This window comes from Nothoprocta perdicaria, unplaced genomic scaffold (assembly GCF_003342845.1).
Source record: "Nothoprocta perdicaria isolate Ctin4 unplaced genomic scaffold, notPer1 scaffold_46, whole genome shotgun sequence".
Taxonomy (NCBI): domain Eukaryota; kingdom Metazoa; phylum Chordata; class Aves; order Tinamiformes; family Tinamidae; genus Nothoprocta; species Nothoprocta perdicaria.
In genome coordinates, this window is record NW_020455710.1 from 2,148,752 (window position 1) to 2,167,429 (window position 18,678).

General features: G+C 42.3%; 2 protein-coding genes across 2 annotated transcripts in view; both read right to left on the reverse strand.

Moving 5' to 3' along the window:
• The window catches only part of FDXR (ferredoxin reductase), a 9,867-nt gene extending 9,161 nt beyond the window's left edge, over positions 1-706 (reverse strand). The window contains exon 1 of the mRNA XM_026046851.1: positions 641-706. Coding sequence (XP_025902636.1) covers positions 641-706 — 66 coding nt within the window. The remainder of the gene's footprint in view (positions 1-640) is intronic.
• Positions 707-3,641: 2,935 nt separating this feature from the next.
• Positions 3,642-18,368, reverse strand: MMD (monocyte to macrophage differentiation associated). Its single transcript, XM_026046741.1, has 7 exons — positions 18,181-18,368; positions 13,627-13,708; positions 8,158-8,318; positions 7,698-7,772; positions 6,997-7,098; positions 6,661-6,730; positions 3,642-5,232 (listed from the first exon to the last, which is right to left on the reverse strand). Exons 1-7 carry the CDS (start codon positions 18,207-18,209, stop codon positions 5,032-5,034), a joined length of 720 nt encoding a protein of 239 aa, XP_025902526.1. The 5' UTR covers positions 18,210-18,368; the 3' UTR covers positions 3,642-5,031.
• Positions 18,369-18,678: the final 310 nt, after the last annotated feature.

The window sequence follows — 18,678 nt, forward strand, 5'->3', positions numbered from 1 at the left end:
GCGGCCCCGGCCGCGCTCCCGCCGCCGCCCCTCACCGCCCGGCACGCCCTTTGGTCCCATCCCGGCCGCCGTCGCCGCACTCGCTCCACGCCCTTTCTCCGGCCGACCAATCGCTGCTATCCTTAGCGTCACCCCGCCCATAGGCCGCGTGACCCGCAGCCAATGGCACCGCGTGACGGAAGTCGAGTGTACCATGGAGAGGCGGGAGGGGGCGCTCGTGGCCGCGCTCTCTATGGTGAGACCTCCACGGTGGCCGGCTGGGACTGCCCGGCCAAGGGGACGCTGCGGGGGGCGGTGCGGGGACATGGGGGGTGCGGGGGGATGGGGGCACATGGGGGTGCTCGGCGCAGGGATGCGGGGCGCAGGTGTGGGGCGCAGGGATGGGGGCACATGGGGGAGTTCGGTGCAGGGATGCGGGGCACGGAGCCCGCAGCGCCCGGCGCAGGGGTGCGGGGGCTCCGGGGGGATCTCGGGTGCTGGGGGCACCAGATCCTTGCAGGTCCCAACCCCAGCCAGGTCCCACAAACACACACTGCCCAGCTAGCTAACTACCCACCCAGCCAGGTAATAACCCCCTTGACTACCCACCTGCCTAACTAGCTACCGACCTACCCTCCCGCTCCCCTTCTGAACTACCCACCTGCCCACCCAGCCCCGGCTGCCGCTTTATTATGAAGTTCGCGCACCGGCTGCTCTGGTTCCACATTCCGGATCTCATCCTATGGCGCAGATCCCGCGGTGCCCTCCCGGTCCCGCCGCTGCCCCGGGACGGGCCCGAGGCTGGCCGGCGGCGGGGGCTCCAGGCCCTTGTCCCGGGGCTGCGGCGCCGCTCGTGCCACCGGAGCGAGCCCCTGCCCAGCCGGCGCCCCGGGAGGGGACGGGCGCTGCTCTACTTCACCTGGACCTTCCTTTGGTGCCCGTTTTTAGCTTTAAGCTTATGGCATCACTGGTGAAGAAGTAAGTGATACGGGACTAACAGGCTCTAGGCTTTTATTGTCTGAGCACAGGGAAGAGATTGAGTGAAATGTCTTGATGATCATGACGTGAACGTGACAGCATCCAGAGAAACCGTGCTCCTAAATACAGCAGCCCTAAATAAAGGGGCATGGAGGCGAGGCCAAGGGTTCTCCAAGCAAGAGGCAGGGGCCTCCAGGCCAGGATCACCTGCTTGAGAGGTTTGAAGGGGGAAAAGCTCTAGGAAAAACATAAAAATCTTCTATTTGAGACATCCTTTTTCCCCACATGCAAATTGTAGCTAATCTCTAGGATTGTGATCACACCTGCAGGCCCACAGCAGTCAAAGAACTGCCTCGAAGGCTCAGTTACTGCTCGTGAAAACAGTGTAGAAAGCAGCCACGGATGTGGTTTCAGATCTGCCACCACGGCGACCCTGGCAGGAAGCAGCGCATCACTCCGGGGGGACACGGCCGGGCCAGTGCCCGCAGGGAACAGGCCTAGCGGGGAAAGATAGTGAGAGAGAAACATGTAATTATAATAAAACTGTGTAAGAACAGAGAATGCTTCTGTCTGCCACCGATACTGAACAACTCTGGCATTTGCTTAACTTTTTAAGGTCTCGGAACAACCATTTCCAGTTGACACACAGATACAAACCCCTAGCTCATCTTTTTTTCTGGCAGGTGAGCCTTAAGGAAAGCAGCACCAGCACTGTCTGCGTAAGAGGAGCCAGGCAGCAATTCCAGGCTACCAAAAGCAGCACATCCACCATGCACTTAAAGTCCTTGCAGAAGCCTCAGTCCAGCTTCTTCAGCAAGTTCCTGAGTTAAACTTGATTATTGTAGAAGTGCACTCAATAGTGTGTTAAAAGATATGACCTAACAGGCATAGAAAGTACTCAGAGCACCTGTTTCATCCTATCTGTATCCTGGAAGGGCCCCTCTGCAAAGCTGCATGCATTAGCTCTTTCATTTAGAGCCATCAGAACCTGGTGCCCCTTTAAAACCTAGGAGTATAGAAATTAGAGAAGCAAATTCATGTAGAAGACACTGGCTTTAGGGCCATGGAGAAGTCATCTCTGTTACTGCAGTTTTCACCCTCCTCAGGCAGCAGCCTAGGGCACTGCCAGGAGCTGCAGTGGGGAAAGGGCAACTCCCAAAGCAGTTGTCTCTGCACTGAAAACAAGCTCCAGAGAAATGCATTTTTAGTTCAGCTAAAAATATACTCCGATACGCAGTCCTATTAAAAAGGATCTATATACTCTTATACAGCCAGCAGATTAGATTTTAGTTTTATGGGGTGTGTAGGGAAAGGAAATAAAAAATGGTACACACCAAAGTAAGTTTGGTACACACCAAAAACAAAGCAGTGCCACGTTCACATAGACCCCAAAATATAAACCAAAACCCTTCAGAAATAATTCCCTAGCATCACTATTTTGTAAAATCATGACCAGTCTTATGCAAGCAAAATGTCAGTTTTTTGATTTTTAAAATCAAAACACCTGCATTAACAGCCCAACCCAAGACTCCTCACATGAGCTTTTGATCTGGATTCCTCTTCTCTGCAGCTTCACAAACACAAAATCTTTAGATTCCTCTTCCTCTTTCCACTGGACCTTCACATGCACTGAATCATTCTGAAGCCAGATTATTTTCTGCTGTGTAAATCCAAGGAGTAAAGAACTTGACCTTTTGTTGTTCTAAATCGCTAACAAGGGAGGTCACTATAGTGCCCGAGACTTCTATATATCTAAACGTCTTGCTACAAATTTTGGATCATAAACTAAAAATAATATGAAAACATTAAAGGAGTCACTTGAATGGGCAGAAGTATCATCAGGAGCAGCAACATTGCCAGGCATTCCTGCATATTTGCAGTAAACAAACTCTTAGTATTAAATATTGAGGAAAGATGGCAAGAGCACACAGGCTTCCAAATCGCACAAAATGTTTATTGTTTAGTCTAGTACATTTAATAACATATTGACTAGAATACAGTAATTCAAAATATTTTTTGGCGAATTCAAATATTTTTAAAAACCCATTTCAAACACTCCAAAAAAAAGCAATGCCGTGAAAAATTAACTTAAAATTAAAACAAACATATTCAAGCAATAGTTGCATTTCTGCCTACAGAAAACCTACGTGTATTTTAGTGGTTTCAACAGTACTGCATTTAAACAAAGTATATGAAGTCACAGAAAGTGAAGTTATTAAAATAGACACGATGTTAAAAAAGAGGCATTCAGATGTTTGCGCCCGTAGGAGTTACCTGCCCAGTCATTTTGCTTGTACTCTCTTGGGGCAGGGAGCTGGTCCTGCTGTAGTGGTGCTGTTTTCCCAATCGCCTGCTAACACCCACAGCGATTCCTTTTCAGTGCCTTGATTTTAATTTCATATACAAATGTACATGAAATTGCAAATTTCATATACAAATTTCTCCTGCAAATTTCATATACAAATGTATATATTCTAAAATATGCAATCCACTGGCAAATCTAGATGAAGTATTAAACAGTACCTTGAAAAACATCCCTGTTTAATACCTATTGTTTGGAGACAGGCAATATCCAGAACAAAATCTGAAGAAGGCAACACGTTTTGTTTTTAAACACGGACATGAAAAAGTGAGTAAATTAGAAAAAGGATAAAAGTCAATCTTAATATAAGACATTCATAATATAGTGGGACAGGATACAGTTATTGGACAAACAGTATTACAATGAGGCTTCCACATCTGGTCATTTAATGCACATGTTCCACAATCATGACTCACTACCACATTTATTTTTTTTGTTTTCCTGCACAGAAACACAGCAATACAATTAAAGACCAGTTTTACTGTGTGTGAAGTCCCAGAATGACAAGTGATTTGTGTCGAGTTCTCCACACTTTCCTCCCTGGAAGGCTTACAAAGAACCAATAACCTTGAAATTAGCAGTCAGCGATTGCTCGGGATCTGCTTTCCCAACAAAACATCCTTCAAATGATCCCAATGAAAGCTGGTGGAAGCTGGTTCTGTCGGCCCATAGAAATCCCTTTGAAAAACCAAAGCCTTAATATTACAGCACCGGTACATGTACTGATTTTTGGGAAGCTATTGAGTCTCTTAATTTGGATAGCAGGGTATTAACTGGCCACCTTCGTTAATACTTAATTAATACTTAATGCAAGCCTTGACGAGCCTGCTCTCATCCAAACTGCTGCCCAACTGTGCAGCACACGGCAGAATTGGGAATCTTGAAGATAAAAGTGTTCCAATTTCTCTAAAACACTTATTTCCATCATCAATATAGCCAAATTAAGGTGCTGTGCAAGTGGTACTATAGATTAGCAGTAGTATTACCAATGTTTTCATGTTAAAACCTGGCAGAATCACATTTACATTTTAGTCTGTCAAAGTGGTTATTACAACTATAAATGTAATTCAGCCTTTGGAGAGGTACGTCTGCTTGTCAGTACAGTATGTGGAATGTAACCATTTCTTGCAAGATTTTGCAATATGAGTAACTGCATAGATGACAGTTGTGTGTTTTCAGTTCAATAAATGTATTTCAAGTTTACAAAAAACACAACAAGTTTCTATAAAAGTCGCATTATACCAAGATAATGGGTGGCAGAAGTAGACCATCCAGCTGCGATTCACCTTGAGTGAATGACTAGTGGAAAGTGATAGAAACCAATTTCAAATAAACAGAGTTACGTTTGTCTTATTGCACTGACTTCACCATTCGGATCGCTAATTTAGAAAAAATTCATAGAGTTAAAAATTGTAAAGTTAACCTAGGATACAAAATTTATTTGTAAACATCAGGTAGCCGGTTCTCCTAACGTGGAATGGACTCTTAGTATTGCAGTTCAGTATCTTGGTTATTTACAGCACTTGCCATATATGAAGGGCAATTCCAGGACACATACGACACCAGTTCACAGTAATTGTGTTCAGAGAACTATCAAAGTCAGTGCATTTTTTTTTTCTTGTGCAACTCTCCAATTTCCCCCAATTCCTTACGTCAAATAATACTGCTACAGAGGCCAAGTGCAGATTGACTTGCCCTGCGCCCCCCGAATATCACAAGTGGCGAATCATGTCTGCAGGACTTCTGTAAAGGTACTTCCAAATGGCATAGTAATGAACTGCAGCTGCTGTGGCCACAAAGATGTGCCAGATGGCATGGGCAAAGGGGATGATGCCATCGCTCTTGAAGAACACCACACCCAGACAATAGATCAAGCCTCCCCAGGCAACCTCCTGAAGTCCATCCGTGTTACTCTGTCAGTTAATAAAGATAAGTTAGGGGGGTGATGTAAGGAAGGAAGAGAGCATTTCACTTACAAAGTGCATTTTTCCTCCAAAAGAAGATCTGGATGGCATAACTCAAAACATCTTGGATAGTAGTTTAACCCAGTCAGATTGACAAGTGGCAAAATGCTTTACTTAGTACATATTCTAAATTGGAATCTAAATATATATTTATTTTAGTGAGCACTACAGGAGTTACAGTAGGATAACACAAGGTAAGCTTGACATTTTGTCTCTTGCTGGCTAGTAGAGAAGGCAAATTGAGAGAAAAATAAAAATCACACTATTGCATGTAAGCATGAGTTGAATGTTGTGATGAATGAATTAGTTCATTTCAATGAATGAAATGAACTAATTTACTAGTTGAATGAATTAACAAGTAGCATTTTGATATAACACCTATTTAAGGTGAAAAATGACTGAAATACTTATGTCACTGGCATGACCTTTATATCGCAGATACACAGCTCTATAAACAAACTGCAGACTCTAGGAAATCTTGGCCTTTGTAGAGTACAGATTTGGAAAGCCATACCTTATGAATGTGATTTACATTTGCAGCAGAGAGACTTCTTCAAAGTTGTTTTAAGTGTAGATAAACAAAGTTGAGGTGCATAAGAAAGGCAGAAAGGTTTTCTCAACCTGTTTCCAGATGCACCAAGAAATTCTCTCTCTCTCTCTCTATATATATATATATCTCAATTTGCTGATAAATGAAATACCTCAGACACAGTTCATCAGCTACATAAGCTTGATATAGTTCAGCTACTCAGCATTTCATTTCTGCCCTGCTTCACTGATTTAGGAGGCCTGTAGTAATAGATTAAAAAAGTCTTTTAGACTTGTTCCACATAAGTCATTTTGAAAGACTCGTTTTACTTTGTTCTCAGTCCAGGAGAAAGAACAAATACATTAGATTTTCAGGCTCTTAAGTATATCAAGAAAAAAGAACAACATATGTTGGCAGATGTGCACTGCTCTTTCCAAAACAAAACCTTCTTTCATAATTTGCAAGTAGTAAGCAGGCATAAGTTCATAAAGAGTAAAACCTATAAACATTGGTTCAACAGATTAACATATTTCCTATCTTTCTCATTTTTAATAAAATGAAAGCAAATTGTTCTGTCTAACATTTTTGGACATGGGGATATTCATGAAGCCTCAAACTACATTCTTTTATTTTTTTAAGCTTATCCATAGAGTGTTAATAAAAGTAGCACTTCACTGAATTTGAACTACAAACTTAAAAACATAACATCTGGTTCTTTTACAGAAAGAAAACATAGTTATGTTGGACTGAAGTTAAAATCTGTTCAGAAGAGGTACTGCTGCACTGGAACTCAAAGCCAGTAATAAAAGGAAAGCTCATATATTTATAAGGTTAGCTACATTCCTTACCATGGATGTCACCACCAGAGCAGGAGAAAATCCCATTGCTAAGTAGAAAAAGAGTTCAACAATCTTGTACCTAAAAAGGAACAAAAATGTAAATGATTTAAGGCGGATGAACATTCTCTTTAACAGTAAAGAAAAACAATTTTATTTTATGTTAGTATCCCAAGCATTCAAAAAGCTTTCTACACAGAGAACTAACCAATGTTTTATTATCAAAATAAAACCAGCAAAGAAGTTTTTCCCTATATGATGATTAAGCTTCCTGTGTTTCAATTTATATCCGTTATCTCCTAAGCTTTCAATTTCAGTTTCAACTTAACTTCAAACAACAGTTCTTACTTTTCATGGTAGAGAAATACATAAATAGTTCCTCCAGCGGCCATTAGCCAGATAAACCAACGCATATGAGATGCCAGAGGTCCAAGCTCACGTAGATTTAACCTGGAAGTACAAAGATTTTAACAGACACAAGTGATGAATAGACAGAACATATTGACACAGAAGCAGCGGGGCTTGAAAGTTTAACTTGAGCGTGAGCAGACATCCGAAATTAAAGTCCCGTGATACTTAATATCTGCAAAATGGTATTTTCATATTTGATAGTTTCCAAATATAAGATGACATGCACAGTTTTCATACTCAACAGCCATAAAACACACCACTATCTTAATTTGAAGGGTGACCTCCATAATTCACAGCAAGAATAAGACTCAAAACATCAATTCAGGCTTAATTGTTGACTGATACAACAAATATAGACAGGAAACCAATATCTGGAAACAAGTATTTCAGACTGAAAAGCATTGACATTTCTGAGAAAAGCATTACTGCTATAACCTAAGGAGTAGCTTCCTGCTTTACTTTGGGAAGAAAATAAATGACTTGAGCCCAAGACTGCAATTTATTTTGCAATTTATGAGAAAGTATAAAGAAGAAATTCTACCCAGGTGCTATCAACACATAAAGCGAATTCTACTGTACTAATTAAGTCCTATAATCCAAATTGATCAATTTTATCTCTTTATTAGACAATTTCTTACCATGGTGCATATGATGCAGCAATGAAGACATAGATCATCATTCTGTCACACATATGAAAACAATGTTCCATGGTCCTAGAAAGAGAGAGAACAAATCACTAAGATTGAATTCTTAACATGAGCTGTTTTCTTGCATACTTTGGAATTATTTTAGGAAAAATGGTGCCATTTCTGCAGCCCCTCAAAGGCACTTTGAGGTTGTCTAGCTGCCTTCAACTTTTTTGGGGGGTGCACCAAATACATCACCATCTATATTCATGTTTAGCTTACTATTTCTTGTAAATGGCTTAATATTTCCTGTAATGTTTTCTTAACAATTCAGTACAAGCTACCACTCCAACCTCCTTTAAAAACCATTAGTTCTTGGCTACTTAAGAAACCTTAATAAATAAATCATGGAACATGAAAAAAAAAATAAAAAAAAAGAAAATAAATTATATAACAAAAGCTATTGTGATACCTTAAGTGGCTCTTTTTCCAGGAAACTATATGGAACACTGTGGACACGATGAAGAGCGCGCAGAGGCCCATGCCATACATCCATGCCGTTATCTTCTCCCATCGGTCATCAGAAAGGCGGTGGAGAAGAGCACTGCCCACAATGGCAGGAACAATGAGGAACTAAGGGAACAAAAGGCTTTTGTTAAGGTCTTCTCTCCCAGCCACCAGGATACCACCCACAGGCGAGCGACAGCAGGGTAGTATGCAATATAAAACCATATAATAATATCCAGATGGCATGCTATTAATTGGATCAAAATTTTTGTGTTGCTGTTTGTTGATACTGCCCAAGTCTTTAATATCTGTGTATCTTAGACACCTGTTTGTGGGTAGTTTCTACTCCTACTGAGTTTAGGGTAGGTCACTTGCTTCCCTAGGCATTATACTTTGCACAAACACAAGCAGTTGCTAAGTCTTACTAATTTATTTTCAGTGTGCTTCACATTTTAAAAACGGCTTGAGCTTACTTTAGGCTGGTATCTAGGCCATCTCTTTTGCATAAAGACTGAGCAAGGAACTAAACAAAGAAATTTAAAGCTCCAATGGAAAAAAAAAACATTTAGAGCATGCAGGTGAGAAAAGAAAAAAATAGCAAAGGTTTGCAGATCTTGGGTTTTAATCTGAACAGATCCTTAATGCCTTAAAAACCATAACCTTCATGTAATGTATCCCAGTCTGTTTTCCTCACCACCTGCCTCTCAAAGCAGTTCTGGTTCACGCTTTCCTTAGCATGCTCGTGGGAAGTGGGCTGCAGGCTTTGCATAATTACTTGGAAATGCATGCAACACCACCACTGCTTTCCAGGATACAGTCATCTACCTTTGTCCCTTCAAAACAACAAACTAGGAAAGCAAAACAAGAACATCCAACATGCATCTAGAGAAAGGAAACTGCTGGCTCCAACATTTCTACTCATCCACTAGGAAAACAGATCTTTTGCCAGTTTTCTAAGTTATAGAACTCTAATACAGAAGCAATTGAAAGGAAATTTGTATGTTTGAAGATGTTAATTAGTTTACTTGAACTGTAAATAGAATCCATAGTTTAAACTATGCTTGAGTCTCGCATGTTTATTAACTATAAAGGTAGACCCGGGAACATGTAAATGAGTTTAGCAGTTCTGCTTTGCATTACAGGTCTGATAGCCAGGAGTGCAAAGTTCCAGCCTCAGCTGCACTATCCCTCTCCTTTATTTACTTGGAAATGAGAAGATATTGATGTTCTGCTCAGTTACAGCTTAAAAGGTGTAGAGTATACTGAATGAGTCTGAAAAGCTGCTGGTTAATCCAAAGAAACAGTTAAAAAACCACTTTTTCTTCTGTATGGTTAAGTGCATCAACTGTAGCTTCACACTGCTGTTGCATCTCCTTCCTTTTTTGCAAAGTTGGGTACATAAGATGCAGAACGATACAAACAAGAAACATGAAATCCCTAAAGCTGCAGTAACTGGACCAGAAGCAAAGACTTGAAGCTTTGCAGCTAGACCTGTAGCCTGCAGACAGGCACTTTTTTCCCCCAGCACATCTTCCACATAAAGTCATAGCATTAAAAATGAACAATTGTTCTATCACCTCTTCCTTCCCACCTTCAGAGAGAAGGGTGAAATTCATCTCTTCTCTGCCTTCTTCTGAGTCTAAAGAAAATTTGCTTCTCTAGAGCACCACTCTACTAAAAAGGGAGAGATTTACCGTTTTTTTTCCCCCTAAGTATTCTATCTGGAAACAAGCATACTTGGCTTCCATGTCCTGATATGCATCGTGGGAACAGTTAGACTAAACAAGAGATGTTTTATTACTCCTCTTCTGACCAAAAAAGCTGAATTAAAAACAAAAAGAGAAACAGAGAAAAATGGTCTGTCCAGCCAGTTTGGTGAAAGTTCTTCAGATATTAATGCCATACCAGATAACATATGATACAGAATGCACTCCATTTTAGCTACTATAGATCTTCTGCAAGTCAGATAACATTTTAGTGAACAAGATAGATTTCCCATCTTCATTTGATAAAACATCTTGAGCGCAAGACCAGAATTTTCATCTTCAGAATGGAGAAGCAATCAATGGATCATTTAGAAGAAAAAGTAATTACCAATAAAGCAATCAAATAATTAGAATGACTCAAATGAGTGATAGCACTGTGCCATTTTATAGGAATGAAAGAGTATTCCTAAGCTGCCAAAATTCCCGGCAATAAAATTAGCTTAAAGTCACAAAAAGCTTTGCTTATTTCATTATGAAATGAGAGTGTTCCAAATGAATACTGTCAATATTAATATGCTGTGAACAAAACCAGAACTACGATGCGCCAATTTACTAATTCTAGCACTTTCATTAATACTTGCTAACTAAGAAATGGAGTTGGCAGAGAGATTTACAGAACATGAGAATAAGGCAACAATTTCACTGATTTTTCTGTAGAAAAGCCAAAAAAAAAAGAGAGCCTTAAGTTATAGCTTCCCTTTGCAAAACGTAGGAAGGCAAAGGATTAATATATATTTATGTTCCTATTGTATTTTTAAGAGGTGATTTAGGCACCACCTCCATGTGATTCAGTTTGGGAAACGGACCACCACTATTGCAAACAGCTGCTGTAAAAATAGCCTTAATGCACAAAAAATGCTGTAACAGTAAGCCCTAATTAACCTGATCAACCATAATTCAGTGAAATTGCACTCTCTGGTTATTATCTTATGGCTACGTAGGAGTACATTTCTGACATCTTTGTTCCAATTATTTGGTGTTGCCGGATATACAGGTGCTTTACTCAGTACCCTTTTCTCACCTCGTGGCTTAATTATCCATAAAATATTTTGCTTTTGTGTATAATGACAAGAGCAAATTAAGTTATTTGGTTTGCCACAGGGTTATGCAGGAAATTTAGTCACCAACGTGACCTTTGATGTGCAAGCCACTGTAGCAAAACCCAGCATTGCCCTTCCCTTTCATGTGCAATTTATTGAGGAGGAAACGCTAACAGCAGAAAGATAACCCTGCACTTCCTCTTCGGAGCAGGAAGGCAGTGGAAAAATCAACAAAGCACCAGAATCCCACGTGGTGCTAGAGGGAACGATGGAGGAGTGCTCGGCTCAGGGGATCTGCTCCAGGAGAGCAGCCCTGAAGCCAAGTTCAGTGTCTGTGTCTGCAAATTTTCTTTTCTTGGATATGGAGACAGGTATCATGGAGCAGGACATCTGCGGTGCAGAAGAATGGAGAAGCTGCGAGTATTGGTCAGACAAAGTGGAGAATTGTTACTGCAAGTGAAATACCTGTGACATTCTGAGGACCCTTCCTTCCACCCTTCAATGGAAAGGGCCTCCTGGTAAATGTCCAGGTCTCACTCCGGGAGCATTTAATGCCTTTTTCCCCCCTCCTCGCATGTACTACATGAATCAATACAGATCATAATTTATTTTAAGAATATTCCTTCCTTTTAAGGCAGAAAAAAAGAAACATTTAGAGCTGTGAAAAACAAACTGCAAGTTTTAATTAACATAACAGAGCATGTCTTTTGTTTGACAAGCCCTACGGGTACTAGGGAGCTTTGGATGAAATAGCCACCCCCACACACACTTTGCTTTAGCTTACCTTACAGCTCAAATGGTTATGACTCCTGCTTCTCATACGCAGTTTCCTTCCTGTTCCTCTAAATAGAGGTGTCTTTTCTGTCTCTACATTCATCTGCTTAGCTGCCCTTCCTGTCTCCTAGTGTCTAAAGATGATTCACTGCTTCTTTTAAAGCTAAAAATCAAGACATTTTAAACAACTTCACATTTCTACCTAGAAAGGCTATTTTAGTACGCTACATGCAATTAGCTTTTAAGTGATGTGACAGAAAGCTAGACAAGATCGCGTATCCTAATTTCTTAACTAGTATTTTTGAGGCAGCTGCCAACACCGATGGCTGTGTATTTCAAATTCAAAAGCTAGAAGAGACAGACACCTACCCAAGGAGTAGAGCCATGCTCATAAAAGAACAAATTGCCTGCTTTTTGAGCTGTGAATAGGGCTTTGAAAAACAGCTAGAGAGCAGATTGCTAAACACTGTTTTGTTGAAGTCGCATCAATGTCTAATTGAAAACTCATACTATAATCTAGCAGCAAGGACTCAATCCACAAGCCTTTTTTTTTTTTTTTTAATCCCCTCCCTCTCTTCTCTTTTCTTCCTCCCTCCTCTCTCCTCCAGCTAGATGAGGCCTAGAAGAGTTAAGGAGGATAGAAACTGTTGCCAGACATTTTGAAATCTAACTCTTTGGCCAGAGCAAACAGGATTTGCACAAGGATTAAAAGATAAACTATGTATTTGTGCTAACTAACAGCAGGTTGCTTCATTTCAAGCAAGTGTATTTTTATCTAACGCTGTAGATGAGACCCCCTGGCTTAAAAATACACAGAAGCCTCAGTTATTTTCTTACGCACAAACCCAGGCAATTCAGTTTTGCCAGCACCAGAGCTATGCATTGATAATTTATAAGATACACAAGAAGAATCTTTAGTTCTAGAATGAGATCTACTTCTAAAGAGCCCCATCCCATGCAGTTCCTGGAGAAATCATATTTGCAATTTGCTCTGGAGACACCAGAGAAATCAAAGAATGAGGCCAAAGTCAAACATACTCCATATGTTTGGAGTTAAACACGAGATCAGTGAGAAGCACCCATTGCCTGTATAAAAGGGCAAATGTCAGTCTAAAAGAACCCCCCCCCCCCCATTTTTAGAGCCCTTTGTCTAAGTGCAAGACTGCAAATTAAGCCTCCCAATTAACACACCAACCCCCACACCACTGGCCTGTTTTCATTATTTAGTGTATATATCACATGTTCAAATATATGGGTCCTTATATTATAGGAAGGAGGGCAGACTAGGTTTTTTAAAATGGGGCTGTTTAACATTTGTGATCAGCATTGTTAGCATCCGTCTCTGAAAAATTTAAATTGATCCTTTGCGAGCACTGATATTATTAAACATGAGAATTAAGCCCGTATAGCTCTGCTAGCTGATACCCATAATCTTACATAAAACTTTGCCCCTTTAATGTGGGAAAAACAAACTCATACTTCCATTAGAGAATTCCCACAATATATGCAAGCACAATCTTGCAAAACTATTACATGCTCACGTTCATTTTCTTGTAGTTCTCCTTTGACTGGCACAAGGGAAAACCATCCAGCGAAAAACAGGCAACTAACTTTGGTAAAGAGGAACCTTATGAAGCATTTAGAGGTTCTGGAGAATCCAAACATGGACTAGCTATCACTAAACATCTAATTAGTGTTACATTTACTGGTTTTTTAATAGCTGAAGCTTGCTGAACAAAACTAGAGAGGTCAAAATATGACTGCACTTGGGCAAAGGTAAGCATTTAGTCATCCAAACCCACAAGAATTTGCCAAACATCTAGCTGAAAAAGCAGACAAAAAAAAATTACTTACTGCGTGTGTGTAGCAGTTAGCAGCATGTTCATAGCAAGTGGGTTTGTAGCGGCTGTTTGCTGGAGCTGGGTGGTTCATGAACCTGTAGAATAATTAAGGAGTACTGTTAGGAAACAGGATAAACCATACTTTTAGTGTACCATAAAGCTGTAATTCCAACCTAGTAATATTAAGTACAGACACGTTTAAGGTAGCTGTTACTTAAGTTGTAAACTCCCCCAGATAACCTCTCTTAACAGAAAAATGTTAAATAAATTTCTGAGACTGTGTGTAGTGAGTGGTCATTTTCAAACAATTAATGCTACTCAATTAACAGAAATTGTACACAAAAAGTCAGGCCATTTCTCAGTCAAATCAAAGTCAAAGCTATAAACTATTCCAGCTACGGTACCATGTTGTCCCAGCACAAGCTGCTGGGAGACGAACTCCTACTGTATCCCAGTCCACGTCAGACTACGATGAGATTATTCACTGACAATTAGGTAAACAACTAACACACAACAAATTTCAGAATATATTTGTATGCTCAAAATGACTATGTTAACTGGATTAATGCACAGAGACTATCAGGAAAAAAAGAAAAAGAAAAAAGGAAAGAAAAAAGCACTTTAAATCAAAACCAAGCCTATTTTTAAGACACCCATAAAATGACCAGGGCAAAGCCAGGGTAAAAGCAACAGCCAGAGTCTCATAATTTGAGGAAACAGTTCCTCACCTCTCCGATACAAGATACCTAGCTTACAAATCGGTCAGAAAAGCTTGGTTTTTCTAAAGTAATCCGTAAAAAATCATTAAAGTTTCTAAAGGGTCCTACTAAAGTCACACAGCATCACAATCTCCAATGGAGTTGTAGCAATTTCAAGTAACAATTCCATCCATTACTGATACAAAGGGTAACAAAAAATGCAAGTTTTATTCATAGAGGCCACATGTCGCTGCTAGCAAACAGATGATTTCCAAGGGAATTAATATATATTGTCAAAAACCAGCAGCACAGGGTTCAGCAGATTTACACCTTGCTCTCATCTCGAGGAGGACAGCAAAAAGCAGCCACATTCATGGGCTTGCAGGACATTGGGCTGCAGTTTTGCTGCCCAGCGTGCACCGATCTTCAGCAGCTCTCACGAGGGAGAAACATCTGAGCATCCAAAAATGGAGCTTTCAGGTCACTCGGCTCTGCTTCCAAGTTAGGAAATCGGTTAAAAATAAAAGCATCTGTTGGCTCAGTCGAGTGGCCAGATTTAAACTGCACTTGCTCAACTCCATAGCCTGGAAGCGGCAGGAAGCCTCCCCCCGACCACAGACAGGTTCTCACTCTGTTTCTCCAAAGGCTCTGGGTTGGTACCCTCCAAAAGACATAAATTCATCCTCTATATTAGCTTTACAATTCCAGTCATTCAGATTTTGTGTAAGGTCACCATCTGAAAAAGATAACTAGAAATAACTGAAGGTTGTACCCTAAGGGGACATGCTATTATCCATTAGAAGATTCCTTTAAGAAAGTCTTTTTCCTTTTCATTTAGATTTATCAAGCACAGAAGATAATGGCTCTTTCTTAAGCTGTCTCAACAGGACCTGGGGTAAGATTTTAAGACCAAATGACAACAAAACAGTTCACAAAATTCCATTTATTGTTTGGACCTACGATTCTCCCCAATTTAAAGACAATGTTACTAGTGGTACAGCAGAACATAACGATATCAACAAAGCTATCTTTTTTTTCTCTCTGATATCAACACAAAGAATCTTTGTCTTTTTTCCCCCCTTTGCTTGTTTGTGCCAACATAGGAATGATGCAAACATTCACGCATCTGTGTCACAACTTCACCCCGGCAGAGAAAATGCGCAGATTATTTCAGAAAGCTCCAGTGCTGATTATTTACTAAAACAGACCAATAAAAATTAGCAACATGATTAGCAAAAGGAGAATATCACTAGAATGGAGGATATTACTAGAACCCCATAAGAGATGGGACTTGCTTCTCCTTCACCAGAGAACCACTGTGGAATGAGACTATTAGGAAGAATTCATCTATCTCCTTCATCTAAATCATAAAAACAAAGACTGACCCCCCCACAATGTTTCCATTTTCTGCAACATGATTACAGCAGCACAGAACATTGTTTTCCCTCCTATTTAATAACAAAGGAAGGTGAGACTATGTTCCTTAAAGGAAAATTTGATACACAGTTTTCAGATACTGTTTAAACCCAAATATTCTCTGCAACACATCAACTAAGGCTATTATCAAATGCAAGGCAATCTGATGAAGTCCCAGCGATACAGATGACAATTTACAGGAAACCTCTTTAACCAAAGGCTTTCATTTCTCTAGCAGATTCATAAATATCTGCCCTAGGGAAGCCAGAGCCATTCACCCGCAGCTGCAGCTCCCCAGAAAGCACAGACACTTTTCCATTTACCATTCTGAGGACTTAAGAGCCTCATCTTCAGCATAAAACATTAGCTCCCGCAGTCCCAGGATACAATACGGCTACAGTGGCACATCCACATCTGCTGGGTAGATTTAACTAGTTTGAGCACCAAAACGAAGCCTTTTCAGCCCAAGACGCTCAGCTGCCACACACCAACACACACCCCGGGACCCGCCACCGCTTATCCCAGCTCTCCACAATCAGCTCCTAGCACTTGTTTTATTTATTTTTCTTTCAGTGTCTTACTGAGAATCACAAAAAAAGAAAAAGATACAGATGCCTCCAAGTTTCCTTACTTATTTCATAAGCTTGATGTATTTTAATTTTTCTGCACTAGAATTTGAGATTTATGAAGCTAACAGAGTAAAAGTAGTTACAGAAAGACAAGGCGAGGATGTTTTTGCCTATAAGGGAGTCAGGTCTCAATCCCAGTGCATTTTTAAAGCTCAGGATCTACTTGAGCCCAAGAAGGACCAAGTGCTTTATAATTTCAAAGCATAAATCATTATTATTTTTTAATAGGTATGTTCCCAATAGAAGTGGAAAAGGGATATTGGGAAAGATGCATAATTTCATTTGAAACAAAAAGAAAACAAACCAAGAAGGTGATCCTAACACTCCTGCCTTTGCAGTGTTTGAACTTCGATCTTGAAATACACCTAAAAACATCTACATACATCTAAAGATACAGGCAAATACATTTTTAGGGTGAGATCATTGAACCTCAAACCCCAGCTCATTTCCAAGGGGACAGGGGCTCTACGTTTCAAAGCAACTTCTGAATTAAGAGATCACAGGATTTAGGAGAAAAAGGAGCAGGACAATCTGAGAGATGATTCATCTTTGTTAGCACACCTAGCCCAGTTTAGAAAAGTAAATAATTAAAATCCCCATCTAATGCACACATTTGCGTGGCGCGTGTTTTCTAGCATCACACCACTAGTTTCTACCGTCTGCTGAACGAATTATTCTTTGGAGCATGAAACTAAATGTCTATTTCTTTTCACCAAAATGAAAAACAAATGCACAGAGTCTCAAGGATCTGGATTTTTGAGTCTTTGCAGGATGCATTTTTCCCTTATTCAGTTCAAAAGGCCCCATACTTCCCTTCCAACTTAAAAAATACATTGCTTCCTTTCGTGCCATTTGTTTTTGTGCTTTCCAGCGGCAGGAGAAGACATCTAAGACCCCATCAGCTATAAATAACAGCATATGAAACACAGGGGGAAGACAACTCCACAAAAACAACAGTAACATACACTAAAGGGGGTGACACATTTGGATGTCAAACTAATTAGTTATATTGTATGCTGGCTTTGTTTTTGAGGGTGTGGGGGAGAAAGCAAATTAAGAAAATTAAGAGAAAAAAAATCAGTACTGTGTTTTCACGATGACCACGCAAGTAGAATTTTGAAAAGGAACAAACAGGCTTTGAAAAGGCTTAATATCTTCGGCCGAAATATTTCCTCTTTGCAAACTGGACCACTCGCAAGGCGAAGGCACGTTCCCCAAGAGGGGGTATCTCGTCCCCGTTAACAAAGCCAATCCAAACGGTGCAAACGCCGCAGAGCAGAGCCCAAACGCCCCCGGGGGGGCCCGGCGGGACGGGCAGCTCCGCGGGGAGAAGGTCCCTGCAGCCCCCCAGAGCTCCCCGGGCAAGCCCCAAAGCGGAGTGAACCCCGAGCGCAGCCCTGGTTTTCCCCCCATTTTGCCTCCTTGCAGCGCCGTTTCCCCCCGAGTCCCGGCGCGCGGCACGAGGGGAAGGGCCGGAGTCCCCTGCGGGGCAGCCTGCCACTGCAAAGCCACCCGAAACACCTGAAAGCCGCTTAGAAATATATGTTTTATAGACACCCGCATGTGTTCACGCGCAGGTTTACGCGAGGACAAGGCCGCGCCGCCGAGCCCCGCACGAGGAGCATCCCCGGCTCGAGCTGCCGCCGGATGCGCGAACCTTCACCCAGTTCAACATTTAATAATAAGAGAAATAAAAATTAAATTAAAGGGAGACCGTGGGACAGAACCCAAGCCCTGTCTGCCGCTGCGGAGCCCTGAGGGAGCCGCCCGCCCGCCGCGATGGCAGGGTCGCCGGTGCCGCGGCGGGGCCCGGGGCCGCCTCACCTCCTGAAGCGCTCCTGGAGCCGCCGCATGGGTCCGGGCCGCCCGCGCCCAGGCGGCGGCGGGCGGGGGGTCTGGCCGGGAGGCTGCGGGCGGCTCCGGAGGCGGCGAGCGCCGGGGTCCGGGCCCTCATTGGCGTGCGAGCCGCGTTGGCGCGCAGCGTCCCGGCCGGCCGGGAGAGCGCGGGAGAGCGCGGGGGCCGCCGGCGGGCACGGGCCGCTTTAACCCGCCGCCCGGCTCCCCGCAGCCCGCCCGGCCGCCGCTCGGGCCCGCCCCGGCCCGCCCATGGCGGCGCGGCCCGCCCCCCGCGCGGACATGGCGGCGCCGCCGCCGCCGGCAGGGGCGCCATGTTGTGGCGCGAGGGGGGGGTCCGGCCATGTTGTGGCGCGGCCCCCGCGGCCCCTCTCGCGCCGTGCAGAGGGGTCTTTCCGTCACCCCCGCCGCGGAAACGCCAGCAGCGGCGCCGCGCTCGATGCGGGGAGAAGGACAAGAGCGGCGGCC